We start from the raw sequence: 19,255 nt of genomic DNA, 5'->3' as shown, positions 1-19,255 counted from the left end.
AAATTTTACCTGCTATTCTTATGACATTTGAAAACATTTTTAACTAGGTTTTGATTTTGTATCTGTCATAGAAAAATTTAAAAAAAAAAAGTACTTATGTACCTTGTTATTTGTCCCAAGGTGTACCTCCTAGTGGAGCACCTTGGGACAGTTAAACAGATGCGAAAAGTTAAGTAGAAATTTTCTAAAAATAGTATAACTAAATAAATTTAAATTTTATAATTTTGTTAGTAAAGCTTTATTTTGTTAGCATCAAGTTCTTGTATGCAAATCCAATTGTTCAGAATCAAATACCAAACCTAAATAACGTTCAAAGCTTTGCTCCAAAATCAAGTACCAAACTTAAAGAACGTTCAAAGCTTTGCTCTGCTTAAGTTTTATCAAAATGTCATCTTAATTTATATATGATTAGTCTTCTTTTTCGGGATAAATAAACGTTGAAGAGTGATTCTTCTCATAACTGATAACTCCTACTCGTCTCCATCAACTCTTTCAACGCAACCTACAAAAGCAACAACAGATCTTTTCCCAGCAAATTTAATATGAGCTAAATCTCCAACATGTAATCTTGTTTCACTACCTTTTTGTAGATGAACTTTTTTCTTAGCATTAAGTATTTTGTTGTCACTTTCACTGTTTATTTCATCTAAGCTGCAAGCATCATCATCACTGTTATCGTTGCATAAATCACTAATTACTGGTTTTCTTCCTGATGATTCTCACTAATCTTCCCACTAATTCTGAGAGCATTAAATTCTCACCTTCGCTATTACTGCTGAATTGAAGCTGTTTAATCACTTTTATGCCTTTTCTATTCATATATTGTTTTTGTTTTCCCTGAGACTCCTTTTTATTCTTAATAGCACCTTCAAGAACCTTTTTTTTCAAGTGTGTCTGTATAAATCTCAGATTTTCCCCGTTTTTGCCCCTACTTTCCTTTTGAGGTGCTGCCTTTTGAAATGGTCTCACTTATTCAGGTGTTGACCAACCACTGGGATTTGCAGCCCCAATGGTACAAGGGGGTGCCCCTTTTAGCATATGTTTAAAAAAACTTTGTTGAGAAAATGAAAAGTGGTGTTTACTGAATTACTAATGGCATTTATAACAGAAATAATTGTTATAAGTTTACCACGCTCTCCTGATGTTATTTGCCATACCTGCTTTACTCCTTTTCCAGTAATAACCTTTGGTGGTACAGGACCAGTTGTGAGTCCTGACTCTTCAAGATTAAAAATTTCACTACCTGAAAATTCTTACGCTGGAGAATCAATTCAAAATTATCTTAAAACATACATAGTCCTTTCTAAAGCTGGTGGCTCGAGAGAGACTAGTTGGTTCTGGTTTACAAGTTAAAACATGGCACTGCTTTCTTTTGAACAATTAAATTTGATAACTTCTAAAGGGAAAGCTTTATACTTCATTATATTATCCTTTATTAAAATAATTTCATTAAAATTTCTCTCTACAACTAATTAAACTTTTACATGAAAGTAAGTAAACATGCTTCAAAAATAAAAATCTTAATAAATTCTTATCTGCTTAATCAATAGAATCAAAATATGTTCCCAGGTTAGATGCTGCTGACATTTATCTGAATATAAAAGAACTAAAAGATAATTTAAAATTTAAGACCAAAAATAAAAGTATCCCAAGGTGAGCCACTCTCCCCTACAGCAGAGTTCTCCCTAGGAATAAAAAAGGGCACTTTGAGTTTTGAAAAAGCTATCACTTGACACTGTTAAAATTCGTCACAATATGTAATATTATGTGAAACGGAATTTGATCCTCAATTTTTAAATTACCCTTTTATTATATATTTCACAAAGTAATTCTCACTCATTATCAAAATAACATAAAAAGTTGAAGCTTTTAAAAAATAATTAAAAGCAAGCTAAAAGACAATCTCAGTGCATAAATTTTCTTCAAAAAAAGTAAACTAAAAGAGAAATAGGCCGGGATAGCCTGGTCGGTAGGGCACTGGGCCCATGTCCGAGAGTTCGAACCCCGCCAGCCGAAGACTTCCCGTGTAATAAAGTGACTGATGCACATTAAATCTGTCGAAAAGATCAAAAGATGTTGCTGTCCATAATCAGGGGTCTGTCTAGGCCAAATTTACCACCATTTAGTGGTAGTTTCACAAAATACTTTTTCTTAAAATTTTATTTTTTTATCCCGTAAGAAACAATAAATCCATATTATTCCAATATTTTTTTGTGTTGATTTTTTAATATAATTTTTAATTTTCACAAATTATGCCTAAATTTTCACAAAATAGGTACCTCTCAAAAAAACCTAGACAGACCCCTGATAATATTTCACATAAACAATCTCATTTTCTCACATCTTTGTGGGAGGACAAAGGAAGATGACAGGAGAACGAATGATTATCTAGTGGCCAAATACCTTTACAATATTTTTAATTATGGATAAGGCAAAAAATTTACATATTTAAAAATAGTAAGAAGATGCAAATTTTTTTTTTTTAGAATTTGAAGTTGAAATGTTTTTGTTTTTCACATTTAGAAAAAGTGGTGCCTGATTTGAAGAGATAGAAAATGTTTCGGAGTATAAATAACTCTGTATCTGGTGACAGGAGTGTCCGCTTTGCCTAGAGGGTACATAATGGTTTATTCATAGAAAATTCATAAGAAATTAAAGAAAATTTCCATAATGAGAGGCATCCATTTTCTAGGAGTGTTCGTAACGTGAAGTTTCACTGTATCTGGATTACGAGTGAAATAAAGGATTTCTGTTTTCTCATTCTTCTCCTACAATGGTTTCAATGCAATCTTATACTGTTGAATCTGCTTAATTACATATTAAACATCTATTTCTAATTTAATATTTATTAACTTGTATAAAATTTTTTTAAACTTGTATCTCGTATGTTTTTTCCCCAACAATGGTTTCAATATAATCTAATGCCGTTGAATCTGTTTAATTACATATGAAACATTTATTTCTAATTTAATATTTATTAACTTGTATAAAATATTTGTTATTTTCAGAAGTGTCATTATGAAGGTCTTAAAAAGAAATATTATTGCTGTCTTGCCCATTGTTAATTGTGAAACAGGATAAATTATATCCATATAAATTTAAGTCCTTGTTTTTCTAATAAAAATGGAAGTTGAAGGAAAAGATAGCTCACCAAATTCTTTAGGACATCTTAAAGTGGCTGCCAAAGATCGTTTTCATGGGAAAAAATTAAAACAAAGTACCCGAGAATTACTAGAAGAAGTATGCGATGATTTTGAAAATCTGGAAAAATATGCTTCAAGTATCTCTGAAAGTCAATCTTCATGGGAAACATTTACCATACTCTCTACTACAACAGATGATGTGATTGATTTTAACAAAAACTTGAATAGAAATTTGACCCATTTAGAACTATCTAATGTCACACCTGTTCCACAAACAGAATTATTTAATAAAACTCGTGTTGTTAAACCAGTAAAGAATGTGATAAATAATTCTATGATTAGTTTTGAGAATAAAAAGTTATCCAGTGTAAAGGTCAATATTTCAAAAACAGGTTACCATTCAGAACTTATTACTAACAAAGCTTTTAACGCTGGAAATATAGAAAAAACAAATTCTAATAAAGAATTATTGGCTGAAATACTCAGAGATTTTGAAAACATAGGAAACTGTGGCGATATATCAGCTCTGAAAAGTAATATGGGTACATTGATGCCAGACATGGAAAAGGTAAGTCCTACAACAGAATCAAAGGATAACTTGGAAAACACTTCTCTTGCTAACATCTCATTACCGAAAACTGATTTATCTAAAAAAGAAAACGAACTTGAAACTCTTTCTGAAGAGACTTATAAAGATTCAGAAAGTAGAATTAAAACTAGTTCTAAAGAATTATTAGCTGAAATACTCAGAGATTTTGAAAATATGGAGAATAGGGACAGTGCATCAATTTTGTACAAAAGACCTGATCAAAAACTTGATAATGTAGTTGAGGAATCAACTGATTGCTCAAAAGAGATATTTGCCAATATCGCAGTTATGCCAAAATTATCTAAAAGTGATTCTAAATTTGAATCAATATCTGTCCCCTTAAAAAAAATTTCTTTGAATGAAGGAAATAAAGATGTTTTAAAAAAAGATTGTTGTAATTTGTTAAATCTAAAAATCTGCAATAGTAAATGCCTAGCTGATAAAACCATAGGAGCACCAAATCTGAATAATGATGAAACTCTTAACAAGGGTATGTCTGATTTATTATCTTTAACAGGGACTGAAGCTGATTTACTTAATGAACCTGTAAATAAAGAAACAGCTACAGATGAAAACATTTACAAAAATATGCTCGAAAATGACTTTGTTTCAGAAAATGAATTTATTTCTAGGATCTTAATTTCAAAAACTAATAAAGTGTCTGATATGCAGGTTGTCTCTTCATGTAATATTGACTCAGAAGCAATACTTGTATTGCCAACAACCTGTGATTCTCATCCATGTACTGTTTCTGAGTTTGCAGATGTAAACTTACTTCAAACAAATAATTCCTTTTCAGATACAGTCATTAATTTGCAGTTAATAAAAGGACAAACAGAGAAACAAAATCTTGAAAATGGGACTAAACAACAAAGTTCCGAATCTGCTAGTTCATTTCAATCACCAAAAAGTTTGATTGAAATTACTATAAAATCATCTTCTCCATCTGAGACATATTCTCAAGTTTATAAGAGCAATAAATCCTTTCCCCAAAAACCGAATTCTGTTAATGAATTAATATCAAGTTACAGTGATCAAGATAGTGAAAAACAAGATTCAAATGATAATGAATATTTTCCGCAAAATGTTGAAAAACATCAACCGCATGTCACTCCATTTGAAAAGAAGACAGGACAAAAAGAGGCCAGAAAATATAGTGGTAATAAAAGGTAAATTTCAAAATTTTTTTCGTAATGATAATGTCACACATAGAAAACCTTTATTTATTGTTAATATTTTCCTTGACTTTCATTTAAGATTTGTGTCTTAAGACTCTTCCTGTTAATAGCTCAAATTTTCCATACCTTTTTTTAGATATAGTAGAGTCAATTGGAATAATTTTGAGAGCAGGAAAATCATGACCAGCACTATTTTTAAAAAATTAGTCCAGGGTAAGAATTCAAAAAAGTATGTTTTATCAAGTCTTATGTATATAATTTTTTTTAGAAACTTTTAAATAGTTCTTAGATAAAAATAGGAAGTCACTATTCAAATAATTCTAAAATATTATACAAATTGTTGAAAAAAAAGTTTTGGCAAATTTGCTGATAACTAAGCCAATCCCAGATAGCAATATAAGGTTTTTTTCTCCCAACAAAAACCTTTTCATGTAAACCTAAAAAGGGTTTTTTACACGGTTTACGTGTAAACCTTCTAACCTTAAAACGAGGTCTGCGACAATCTGCTCTATTCTACGCACATTACCCTAATCCAAAACCTTGGAAAAAAACCTTCTGCCTAACAACCTTAAAACGAGGTTGTTTTAGGGTTTTCAAGTGAAAAAAAAACCTTGAATAACCTAGTTCTAAGATGAAAATCATCCTAAATCTACATAATTATAAGGTTTCCGTTTGCAGCGTTTCGTATGGTCATCTAAAATCTACCTTGTCATGAGAGTTTCATTGACAATGCAATTTAATACTATTGCTAGTGTACGTCAGCTAAAACGTCATTCTGAACGTGATGTCATCTCTTCCACGATTGTGTGACGGCGCGTTTCATTATTCGTTTTATATTTTACTTCTTATAGCTTCTCAATCCGAGAAAAATTCTCATTTCCATCTATTTTGCTTGATTATTTTGGGGAAAACAGTCATTTTTTATCAGCCTGACTTACTTTGCTTTTAGAACTTAGAGATTTACAAGTTAAAATATCGATTAATATGAAATTTTTTTTATTTGACGATTTGATTAATGAAAACATAAAATAAATAGAACATATGTAATACTTAAAGAGGATCTGCATATTTTCGTCTTTCTTATTCGGAAATTTAAGCGGTGTGAGAAGTTTTGATGAGTGCAAAAATGTTCATTTTTTTGTATATCAAAGAAAATTAACATGAAATATCTTCTTCTGTCAAAATAAATAAAATGCAACTGATTATTTATCTCTTACTTAATATGTATGATATGATAAATGTAGGAAACGTAATGATAACAAAATATTTTTTTAAAAGAAATCGTTTAATGAAAGTAGAAGCTCCAAACATATTTTTTTAACACAAAACAACAAATAAATATTATGATTATCATAACAATTAGTATATGACAAGTGTATTAGTACAAGTCAGATATGCCATAATTATATTAGGTATTTTGTTATATAAAAATATTATCTGTATAATAACCATTAGTGAATAATACAAAACTGATAAACCATAATCAACTATTTCGTCAATACATAAACAAATGATATTATAGGTATAATAACCACCAGTGAATATACAACATATTTAACATGAAGGAATTAGCGAAACAATCCTCATTAAAATAAATTACTTCCTGTAAGGTTCGCATAAGTCTAATTTTATTATTTCAGAGAATAGTTTAACTTTCATAAAAAAAGGTGGCAACATTCAGAGATGTAAATAGAACGCTTCGCAAACGCATATATTTCGCTGTTATTATTTTTCATTAAATACTTTTATAAAATATCTCTTCGCTTATTTACTGTATTGCATATTAATTAAATTCCTTGTCATTCAACTTTATCTTATATGGCGCAGCCGTCTTTTTAAAAAAGAACCTTTTTACAACTTTTTCTTTGAACATCGAACTTCTTCTATCGCTACATTTTAAATTCTTTCCATGAAATTTTGACTGCCAACGAAGCAAAAAAGTATTCATCATTGGCTGAAACTCGCCCAGGTAAACCTATTTTGACAAAAAATAACATATTTAACCGAAAAAAATTTGAAAATTGGATTCCATTATATACTGATTTCTTCTCGCCAAACATACGTCGCCAAAACAGATTCGCTGCACTTAAGTCTATGGATCAAAGAAAGAATCTTTTGAAAGTTGTTCACGTACAACATCTTCGTCCATATCACATGCGAGACACGACAGTCACCCAGGAAGAAGAGAGCTCGGAAGAAGAGGAAGAATCAGTTTCCGAATTACATCCAGGATTCTGAAAATTACCCGAACATCACATCGAGCCGCTACGATCTGCGACGCAATCGACGCCCGCCTGAAAGACTTATTAGACAAAATCTCTCCTAGAACCTTAATGTTTATGCTTCAATGTAAATATCTACATTTAGCATTGAGCGGGGCCGAATGTAAGGTTCGCATAAGTCTAATTTTATTATTTCAGAGAATAGTTTAACTTTCATAAAAAAAGGTGGCAACATTCAGAGATGTAAATAGAACGCTTCGCAAACGCATATATTTCGCTGTTATTATTTTTCATTAAATACTTTTATAAAATATCTCTTCGCTTATTTACTGTATTGCATATTAATTAAATTCCTTGTCATTCAACTTTATCTTATATTCCTCGGCAGATATTCTCCTTTCTCTGAAAAATAAGAGAAAATTTTTGTGAGCGTACTTGCGTATATTGAATGAAATTTTATGCATATACACATGAATTGTATGTACGTACATGGACACAAACGTATATTGTACCTACAGGAACACATGCATACATTATATGTATACAGGTGCATACACACGTATAAGTAAAAATACATGCATATAAATATCGTTGTATGAATAACATTGTTATTAAATAGTACATGCATATAATACATGCACACGTGAGTACATTGTATGTCATATGAACGTAGAATGAAAATATTATTTGATGAAAACAAAAAGCAGACCACTCTGAAAATTTTTTGATCTAATGATCGGTTGTTTTTGTTGGTCTATGTCGCACTAACGATGAACAATGGGCTATTGGTGTAGAGTTGGGAAACATTCCTGAGGAGGATATGAAGACATGTCAACACAATTTTGATCCTCTGCAGAGGGGATGGATCTCCTGCTTGACGACCTGCGAGTGAAATCGAGATCTTAATGGTTGAAAAGTTTAATTAGGATAGATACCGCACACCTTTGGTTCCTTTGTAGGTGGATCAAAGTGATCACCCATCCACACACTGACCGTGATCCTTGACTTCGGTGTTCTACTGGGAACAGTGTCTTAAAGTTCACTCTACTGCGAGATGATCCAATATTTACGTTCTTGAACTCAATCTTAAGGGTTCAAAGGATCTCAAATATGTTAATTAATTAATGCAAACCGTATTTTAAGTTATTAAATTAGACAAAAATAAAACGTACTTTCTCTGAAAAACATACCTTTTCTCGACGGATGCACATTTCTGACCCACAAAATATAGGGCGTAGCCGCACTCTGGGAAATATGGTCCTAATAACGAGCCGTCCAACGGGTATTCGCAATCCGAAATAAATCGTCCCAATAGTGAGGTCTGAGTCCAAAGCTTAGACTCCTTAATGTTAATTTGACTTTTTGAGTATTTCACCATTTCTTGAGAACTTTTAAAACGAATTAAAATAATTTTGCATACAAACATAAATTTCGTTTATCCAAAGATAATTATTTGCAAAATATAACTTTTAGTAAATATTTACTTTTTTAAAATTTTATTTTATAATAGCCAAAATTTTTGATTATTACAGTACACAATTTTTTATGACATTTTAAAGAAGGAAATTTTAAATGACAAAATACAACATTTGAGTAGAATGGATCGAATAGTTCCTGAAAAATTTAATTTTGAAAAAGTCACATTATTAAGAGCTATTCGATTGATTTCGTTCAAATTTTGCGCTTTGCCATTTAAAATTGTTTAACTTAAATTCAAAATTTTTTAGACTATCATTGAATAAAATAATTAAAAACAATTATTTTGACTAAAATTTATATTTTGCATGGAATTGCTTTGGACAAACGAATTTTTTAATTGAGTGCAAAAAAATTTTCAATTAATTTAAGATGCTCTCAAGATGTGGTCTCATACGTAAAAAATATTAACATTAAGGGGTACAAACCTTGAACCGCTCTTCTGACTATAACTATTGGGACTATTTTTTTCCAGATTACGGCCACCCCTATAATTTGAGAGTCAAAAACCCAAGAAACACCATAAAAAGGTATGTTTGTTCAGAGAAAGTATACTATTGTGTCTGATTTCGTAACTTTAAATATCGTGGGCACTAAGTAATTAGCATATATGTCATCCTCTCGAACCTTTAAGATTGAGTCCTTGAATGTGAAGATACGATCATTAGATGAAAACTTATTTAGAATGGTCCATTTATTTTTTGCGTATTGTACATACGTATATATACTTTAAGTAGTATATATAAGTATGCATAATCTTATGTACGTTAATTCACATATATGCAGATACACGCATATTTTATATGAATATATAATGTATATGTCACGGGCAATGTAAATAATTGGGCATTGTTTATAATGCCTGGGCAATTTAAAAAGTGCCCAAAAGGATATGACAAAATGATAAATTATGTTGCAATTATTACATTGCCCGGTCATTATGTATAATGCTAAAAGTCAAGTGGGCAATTTGTGTCACACACAGCCACAGGGTGTCTTGGGATATTCATCCACTTTTAGATGCACCTGCATAATTTTTTTAAAATTTTTTCCCGCACATGCGCTGTATAAAGCAACTACTTCAATTACTCTTATCTGGCGCAGTTTTTATTATTTTTTTTTAATTTTAAAGCAATAATTTCGGTATCAGTTCAAAATTGATTCAAACGCTTTGTTTAATTTTTTTTAAACATTTAAGTTATAGCAAAAGTGGCACTAAACCTAGTATATATTTCGGACATTTACCAAAGGTCTAGTCACACTAGGTCTGGTTAAGTGCCATTGCCCGGTATATCCTACACTGATGTTTTTTTAAGGTCAAGTGCCACTGCTCGGTATACATTTGCCCGGTATACCCTACACTGATGTTTTTTTAAGGTTCAGTGCCACTGCCCGGTATACCCTACACTGATGTTTTTTTAAGGTTCAGTGCCACTGCCCGGTATACCCTACACTGATGTTTTTTTAAGGTCAAGTGCCACTGCCCGGTATACCCTACACTGATGTTTTTTTAAGGTCAAGTGCCACTGCCCGGTATACCCTACACGGATATTTTTTTAAAGTCAAGTGCCATTGCCCGGTATATATTTGCCCGATACTCCAAACACTGATGTTTGTTCTAATCTATCGTCAGTAAGTATTAAAATATCGAATAAATGTAATTATATCCACGAATAAATTAGTATCAAATTGGATGTAATAAATATTTCGGACATTCACCAAAGCGACTAATTTGATTGTCAACATTCACCGGTGAACATTGGCCAGCCAGAATCACACCACACACACGTGGTTGTCCCATTGCTGTCAATTAATCAAAGTACCCAAAGAAATAATAGCGGTATTTATAATGACCGGGCAATGTGAGAAATTATCGTAAAGTAATTCAAATTTATCAATTTGCCCAATTTTAATGGTCATTATTCATAATAACTAAGCATTATGAGTACTGACGTAAATAATTACATTGCCCGTAACATATATATGTATCTATGTAAGTGTGGGTATATTTGTACGCCCGTACGTTTGTACGTATATACACAATTTATATATGTTCAATATATGTACGCATATATGCGCTATGTAATAACGATGTATGCACTTACGTATAAACAGGGCGCAAAAAAGGGAAAACCCTGAAAATATTTTATCTATTGATCGGATTTTAATGTACATAATGCTAATCAATCTTATTTGTTTGAATGTCTAACTTTATGAGGGATTCAGTTCCTAGACCCTTAAAACAGGAGAAGCACCTGCCATCTGCAAAATATGGTATCAACAGTTTATGAAGGAGAGCGGTTGAAAGTTTGAATCACTTAATGTTAAAATTCCTTTTTGCAAATTTCGTATTGTATAACTTTTAAAGCAAATCAAAATTTAAAATTTGAATGAAATCAATCGAAGTGTTCTTCAGAAATCGAATTTTCTATAAATAGCTTTTTTTTAGAATTTGACTACCTAGAAACTATTAGTCCGATTTCATTCAAATTTCTCATTTTGCCTTTAAAATTACTTTCTTAAAAATTATGGAAAAAAATTTCTATATTTTGCAATGCAAAAAGTTTTCGACAATTAGTAAATAAAATAAAAAATAATATTTATTTAAAGTTATTTTTTGCATAGAATTATCTTTGGATAAACGAATCTTATAATAGTGTGCAAAAACTTCATGATTCGCTTAAAAAAGCTCTTCAAATACAGCGAAATACTCAAAAAGCTTTGTTAACATTAAGAGATCCAAACATTCAATCGCTCTCCTGCCTAAACAACTTTGGCAATATTTTCAGGCTGGAAAACTTTTAAAATATTGACTACCTTCCATATTTTTAGGATCAAAAATTCAAATCCATTGGAGAAAAAAAATCGTTTTTTTTTTCTTCTTGTTTTGTAACTTAAAATATCGTTTGTATAAATTAATTAGCATGTACAAGATTAGGTCCTAGAACAAAAAAAAAAATTGAGACTCGAGGCGTAAACCATTTACGTATTAGATTGAAAGTTATTTAAGACGAGCAATTTTGTTTCACACTATATATAAATATGAAGTCGAATCAATAGATAAACTACATTCAAGTTCCGAAAATTTTGTGGTCGAAGCAATCCATCAATTAGCACAATCGATCACGTTATCTTCCATGTTGAACCCGAACTATCGCCTAATACAAACTGAACCAGGGTGTCCTAGTACCGGTCACAAAAATTTTAATGGCTATTATTCGAAACTTGACAGTATTCGACGATTTTTGATCAATTATAGAAATCAAATTTCTCAAATGAATTCCAATTTCAAAATGAATCACAATTATTCCTATAAGCAATCAATTCTACTTATGGTGATTAGAAAACGAATAAAACATGTATTATCCTGTCTTGAAATTAAAAGTACTTAAGCTAATCGGAAAGTTACCGAAATTACAAATACAATCTTCTAGCTATGGATATACTCGAAAGTGGGTTAAGAAAATATTATAAATGCTACGTTTGGAAAAAATCAGATTCAAATTATAGTAATACACAGTTTTTATTTTAAAATCCTGATAAGTAGTCTGGAACCTCATAAAACTTTTTAATGTGGATAAATCTTCAATTTCTGAAATATTATTTTTATTTGCTGGGCTATATTTTGGTATTAATGTAAATCTAACTAACGTTAGTGCTAATTTCCATTTTTTATAATAACTATAAATGTATTGTAAATGCTATTTACTTAAATCTATCGGCAACTCATAAATAAAAAAAACAATTAAGGTAAAATAGTAATAACAGTAATAAATGAAAGTATTGATAATTAAATTTAAATTATAGTTTCAGTGTTTACTTGAAACTTACTGAAATTAAGAAGGGAGCATAATAACCATTTAATATCCTTTGGGTAAGGCAGTTCCAAGCATAAATTTAAGTTTTAAATTCTTAAGTTAATATTAATTATTGATAATCTTAAAAAAACAAATAATAATGTGTAAATTAAATACTTAATAAGGCAAATGAAATGCAATTAAACAGTGTACCTACTTTTTATATCAACTAAAGGGAAACATCTTAAACTTGGAAGAATAAAACAGAATATCATTAAGAAACTTCAATTTTAAACTTAAATCAAGCAAGTAAACTCCAAGATTGTAAATGATCAGTAGCAGTAATATTAGTACAAATTTGCGCATGACGTAAGCAGCAGTTTTTAAGACAGCATTTTGAGAGTGAGAAGAATCAGGGGTTTGCAATAATTTTCAAGAGTTAAATTTAGTGAGATTATTTTTTTTCATTTTCTTTTATTTTTCTTTTATTTCATTTTCTTTTATTTACTATTTTTAATTGAATAAGGATATTGAAGTTTGAACATTAAGCATTGCCTCAAAGTTTCGGTACAATAAGGCTAATGGAAGTTTTTCTAGTTTTTAAAAGAGCTTCGCTTAAAATTTTATTTATTGCTTTTCCATTTTAATTTTATGTATTTCAGACGTATATTTGTTTCATGATTCAAATAAGACGTTAAAAGAAAGAGAATAGATTTAAAATAATATCTTCCGATTTTTTGAACGACTTAATTAAATTTTAATTAAAGAGACTTTTAGCCTCCCCCCCCCTTTAGAAAGACTTATTTTTCTTTATATTAGTCCCTTTTACATTCTTTTTTTATTTTAAATTTTTATTTTCAACAGTGTTTTGCCGATAATGTATAGAAAAAATTCTTGACACGAAAAAACTGCTGCAAAATTTCAGGAATGGTTGAACATTTACGTACCTGCTTACTTATAAACTTTTTCGAGAAAATCTTTTACAGCAGTGTCAAAATTTAAGTTAAGAGGTATAAAATTTTTACATCCTTTTAAAATATGTAATTTCACCTGACACAATGCAAAATTTGAGCATAATCGGTTGAATAGTTTCTGAGAAATCGAATTTTAAATATATACAGGAACAATTCGATAGATTTAGCTCGATTTTGTATTTTGCCATGTAAAATTACATACATAAAAATTGTATAAAAAGTTGTATGCCTTATAATTCAAAAATTTCTAGCATTTATTTAATAACGTAATAAAAAGTAGTAAATATCTACCAAAGTTTATTTTCTGCATGCAATTATCTTTGGATAAACGAATTATCTTTGGATTTTTTTAACTCGCTTAAAAAGGTCTCTATATATGGCGAAATATGCAAAATATAAATTTAAGATAGAGGCATCCAAACTTTGGATCACCCTCATGATCAAACTATAGGGACAATATTCCCCAGATTGTGGCTACCCCCTATATTTTGGGGGTTCAAAATCTGAATCCGTCGGAAAAAAGGTATGTTTCAGGTATGAAAGGTATTCAGGGAAAACACATTTTGGTGTTTAATTTCGTAACTTAAATAATCGCCTGCACTAATTAATGAGATTACCCCTTCGAAAAATTAAGATTGAGTTATAAAACGTGAAAATTCTATCATTAGATCAAAATCTATTCAGTGTGGTCTGTCTTTTATTTTGTACACTATACATCGAGTTCTGTGAACAAAATGTTCTTAAATTCGCTCCAAAGATATGATGAAAAAAACTGTGGGTCTAGGTTTTGAATCCACCCAGTTTTAGAGCGGGTACCAGCTTGTCAGGGAAATAAAGGCAGTAGGTGCACAATGCTGATTTTATTTTCACCATCACTCCTCGTTAGTCATAAATCTTAGAGTCTTAATATCGATGACCCTCTAGCTCACAATAGACAGTTGGGCGAATTTTTTCTGTATATAAATATTTTAAATAAAATTTCTCTTCGCGGATATTTTATTGCTATACCATAACTAGGTTTGCAATGAGGTAAAATGAACGAGAGAAGGCCAGACATTTTAAAGGAACCGTAAAGCATGGGACCCCTAAAGCCAAATTCGAGAAAAAAGTAAAATTTGTAAAAAAATATTGAAGAGTCAATTTTAAACTCCAGATGAAATTTTTTTTAAAATTTTATTTATTTTTTAATGAGATTGTTTGAATGAAAAGTTTCTAAAAAAGAACTATTACTTATACTTGTGTCGAGAAACCTTTTGTATGTAAGAAAGAAATTTTTCGTATTGTACTTTCGCAGACCTTAAAAAACAATCCAAAAACATGGTCTTATGCTCGGTTATTTGCTTTCTCTTAAATGAGGTCCTTTGCAAAATATTTTCTAATTATTTATTAATATTTTCGCTGAAAAGGTTAATATTTGCTTTATTTCGTTTCCTTTGAAAAAGATTTTCGCTTAATATTTCTGCTAATCTAATCATGACAGCAAGCAAAAATGCAAAAAATAGGGTTTAAAATTAGCTTGTTTTTTAACCCAAATAACAATATTTTTTAAAAAAGATTTAAAAATCATTTACTTTTCCTTTAAGGAGGAAAGGTAGGAAATTGCAATATTTTTACGTCATTGAAAAAAGGGTTTTACTGCAAACCTTTTCGTGACAATGAAAATAAAGTTAAAACACAAGGTAGTCGTAAGGTTACATGCTTTCTGGGAATGATGTCCCCCCCCCCTACTTTTTATTATTTTCTGTCTGTATTAAAAATTATTACCTGAAAGTATGTGGTCACAATTATCCCCTTTTTATCGGAACAAAGTAATTATGGCTATATTTCATGTTAACTCAAAATTAATGACTTAGCATATTTTGTTGCAGGCAAAAATGCCTTGCATATTTTGATGTAGGCAAAATGCCAGAACATACACAAAAATAAAGCCTTTTTCTCACTCTTTAAAGTTCCTGAAGCATACTGTTTTGGTGATAAAAGAGAGGAAACTAAGTCAGTGAAAAGCTGAAAGAAAATATGTAAATCAAAATTAGTAATCTAACTCTGCATTAGGGAAAAAGATAGTTCACAGGGTCATATTCATTAATGTACCTAGGGCATTTTTGTTGGGTGGCCCCAAAGTATTGTGCATAAGAACCATTTATAAATATTATTAGCTCTAAAATTTACTTTATTAACTGTGTCAAGACTTATATTTAAAAAAACAGTCTAAAGTGAAAAAACAAGATGAATAAAGCACAAATCAAGTGCTGAAAGGGACATATTATAGTTTCAGTTCTCTAGATGAGAACCTTGCTCAGTAGGTAATTAAACTTCAAATGACGCAAAATAAATATATAAACATATGCAAAGTGGTTTAATCAATCAGGGCAGAGAAATAAGTTTTAACAAATTAATAAAAAGAAGGTTGATAAGAAACAGGTGTGGCAGTTACTACAGGAAACAAAAAATTAGAATAGATTTTCATACTTTGGAAAAGGGGGAGGGGATACCAAAAAGAACATTATCTAAATTATTAGAATTTTTCAAAATATTCCCCAAAATCAAGTTCAGTATATGACGAAATGTAACATAGAATGAATTCAGTAGATAGTGAGACCTATGTCCTGCAAGCCACATGCGGCCCGCCAACTGTTGATGTGCGGCCTGCTAGAACTTCTGAACTCAGTAAAAATTTCTTTTAATTTGGTTTTTGTTTTAACATTATAAATTTTCTTTTATTGAATTATTTCATTCAAATTTATATTACTCTATAAAATATAATTTTTTTTTTTTTTTTTTTTTTGCACTTTCGTTCTGTAAGCTTCTTTTTGGTTAGAATTTATATCACCCCTCCCATTATATATATATGTATATATATATATGAAAAATCAATTTACAGATTTGATATTATATTTTTAATCTAGATTTGGGAAAATATCAATGTAATATTAAAGGAGAGCACAAAACTAATGTAAACAATGAATTTATTAACACTTACTAATTAGGCAGATACATAATCAGTAATTTTTTTCTGAACAAATGATTTAGAACCAGTAGAAATTAAAAATTTTTCCAAATTATGCACATGTTCAAACAAAGTATCTGAAAAGTTTTTTTGTGCCGATAAATATCTCTTTACAGCTTCCAAATTGGCCAAGGCTTGTGAAGCTGTAGGTACATTGTTTTCTTCTGGACATTCTTCATCATCGCTGCTGTCCGAAAGTGATTTTTGTTTGTTTTCTTGAATCATACGCACAATATCATTGTCTGTCAATGCTTCGCATGTTCTATCATCATCATCTGCAGTCAGAAAATCGTCAAGACTGACTTCGTTTGGCACTGATGTTTCTTTTGTCACATGTTCCCATAAAGGCTGCAAATCGATGATTACATCATTAATTTCATCGACTGTTTCATTGTCAATTGCCGAAATTAAATTTGCTTTCTTCCATCCATCACAGATGACTTTTTGGCTAATGTCTTTCCATGCTCCAGCAATCATATCCATTGCTTGCTTTACATCTGGTTTCGTAATTGCTTCTTTGTTTCCGATTTGCACAAGCATACGCCTCAGAAGTTGTGATCAATACTTTCCCTTTACCACTTTAATTATACACTGGTCAAGAGGTTGTAAAATTGACGTACAACTAGGAGGAAAGTATTTGATGTGAATACATTCCAATTTTGGTGGCTCATTGTGGGGTGAACAATTATCAATAAGAAGCAGAATTTTTCTTTTCTTGCGTTTCATATCTTCATCAAACTTAACCAACCACTCATTAAATATTCCAGTCGTCATCCACGCTTTGCGGCTAGATCTATAATCACAAGGTAGTGAATTTACATTTTTTAGGCACCTAGGTTTGGCAGATTTGCCGATAACCATAACTTTTCTCTTTTCAGTGCCTGACATATTGCAGCAAAACAAAGCAGTTAAACGCAGTTTTGAATTTTTGCCTCCAATGCATTTATCCTTTTTAAACACCAGGGTTTTGTTTGGTAACAACTGGAAAAAAATTCCCGCTTCGTCTGCGTTGAAAACATCAGAAGGATCATAAGACCTAATTGCATTCGATATTTTTTCTGATTTCCAGTCATTCACAGCTTTTAAATCAACAGAGTTAGCTTCACCACAAATTTGCTTTGCAACAATACCATAACGTTCCTTGAATCGATTCAACCAACCAACACTTGCTTGAAAATTTTCGTTTCCAAAAATTCTTGCAAATTCTAAAGCCTTTTCACGAATGAGGGGCCCGGAAATTGGAATGTTTCGGGAGCGAATATCCTGGAACCATGTAAAAACAGCTGCATCTACATCTTGAAAATTTGAAAGTCATATCTTTTTTCTATGTGATCCGATCAATGCTGATTGCACTTGCTGTTCCAACTTCGTTCGATTTTTTAAAAAAGTAGATAGAGTAGATGGGGATAGTCCATACTTTGTCGCAACGTCAGCTTTTTTTATCCCATGATCAACTTCTGAAATAATTTCCAGTTTTTCCTTAATGGAAAATTGTTTACATTTTTGACCACTCATTATGCTTAAGAAAGAAAACAAAATGCTTGCAAACGTTGAAAGCAGACAGACTGATTTAACTAACCTTCTCCGATTGAAGTTGCACACCACTCTGGTAATTTTCTGAAACTTGTTTACACCCGTTTTACACTTTGAGTTCTTAGAACAGCTCTCCCCCCCCTATTTAGTCTGTTGTAATTCAAGGAAGGAATTGTTCTGCTAAGAGTGGTCACTTCTAATCTATCATTCTTGACAAGCCCTTTCTATTGAATAGAATTCCCTCTTTTAAAAGCATGTGTATTTTGACTTCTTAAAACATGAATGAATCAATGCAAGGGTCAACTCAGGGTGGTCTCTTTCCAGTGATTCTTCTTTTTTTGACAGATTTTTCACATTTGAAACTTATTAGTATTTTAAGGGTGATAAAACATTTCATTTCTGAGAACATTTTTGAAGAAATGTGTCTTGTTCATCAAAGAAAATAAGACCTGGTGTTCATTTTCGCCTTCGCTAAATCGGATAATTGTTTTCGTAATATCGGTATTTTTTATGCATTGTTCACATGGAAATAAATTTGGGGATTCGGAAAATATTCGTTACTTTGAAATTTTCGAATTTCGCAAAAACGGGATTCGACTGTATATATATGTATATATATATGTATATGTGTATATATATATATGTATAATATATATGTATATATATATGTATATATATATGTATATATATATATGTATATGTATATATATATATATGTATGTGTGAGTGCCGACCGGCCTGTGTAGGGGTCAGGGAACTGTCCTTGCATCAGAAAGATTTTGGGTTCGAATCCCGGGCAAGGCATGGATGTTCTTTCCTTCTCTGTACTATTTGTCCTCACTATAGGAGCGACGTTGGTCCACCTAATATGGTGCCCCTGAAAGAGAGGCCTACAAAATCACCCTGTATATGCCTGAATTGACGAATGTCATCACAGGTGGGCATTGAAAATATATTTATATATATATAGAGAGAGAGAGATAAATTAATTACAGTAAGACCTCGATTATCCGAGCTAATTGGGACCGCTAGTACCTCGGATATCGGAAATCTCGGTTAATAGGAACCATGTATAAAAACCTTCCGTGTTCGCGAATTTAACTACTTTTAAAGTAAAAAACAATAGAACGTTTTTTAAATGATAAAAATAAACATATATGAACTTATGTTTCACAGCTAAAAAGACTTAAAAAGGAAATCAACTCTAGTAGTAAATTTTGAAAAGTAAAGCAGAATTTTTTTTAACTATACTTAGTTAAATATCGAAAGACGCATTTTCAAAAATAACACAAATCTCAAGAAAATATTGTATTTTTAAAATTTACATGATTAAACT

General features: G+C 30.7%; 1 protein-coding gene across 8 annotated transcripts in view; it reads left to right on the top strand.

Annotated features, from left to right (window-relative positions):
• LOC107438020 (uncharacterized) overlaps positions 1-19,255 on the top strand; it is a 55,884-nt gene that overhangs the window by 17,494 nt on the left and 19,135 nt on the right. For 3 of the 8 annotated variants that reach the window (XM_087154810.1, XM_087154813.1, XM_087154812.1), the window contains exons 2-3: positions 3,009-4,901; positions 5,047-5,139. In XM_087154810.1, the coding sequence (XP_087010936.1) occupies positions 3,124-4,901; positions 5,047-5,139 (1,871 nt within the window). In that variant the 5' untranslated portion in view covers positions 3,009-3,123. Of the gene's footprint in view, positions 1-2,523; positions 2,616-3,008; positions 4,902-5,046; positions 5,140-19,255 lie in introns of those variants that run through there. The other 5 variants (XM_087154814.1, XM_087154817.1, XM_087154816.1 and 2 more) reach the window with 3 other exon arrangements.

The sequence above is a fragment of the Parasteatoda tepidariorum genome, chromosome 11 (genome assembly GCF_982258835.1).
Source record: "Parasteatoda tepidariorum strain Cologne lab strain chromosome 11, Ptep-v5.0, whole genome shotgun sequence".
In the NCBI taxonomy this organism is placed as follows: Eukaryota; Metazoa; Arthropoda; class Arachnida; order Araneae; family Theridiidae; genus Parasteatoda; species Parasteatoda tepidariorum.
Note: the sequence above shows the minus strand (reverse complement) of the source record. Positions and strands in the feature narration are given on the sequence as shown.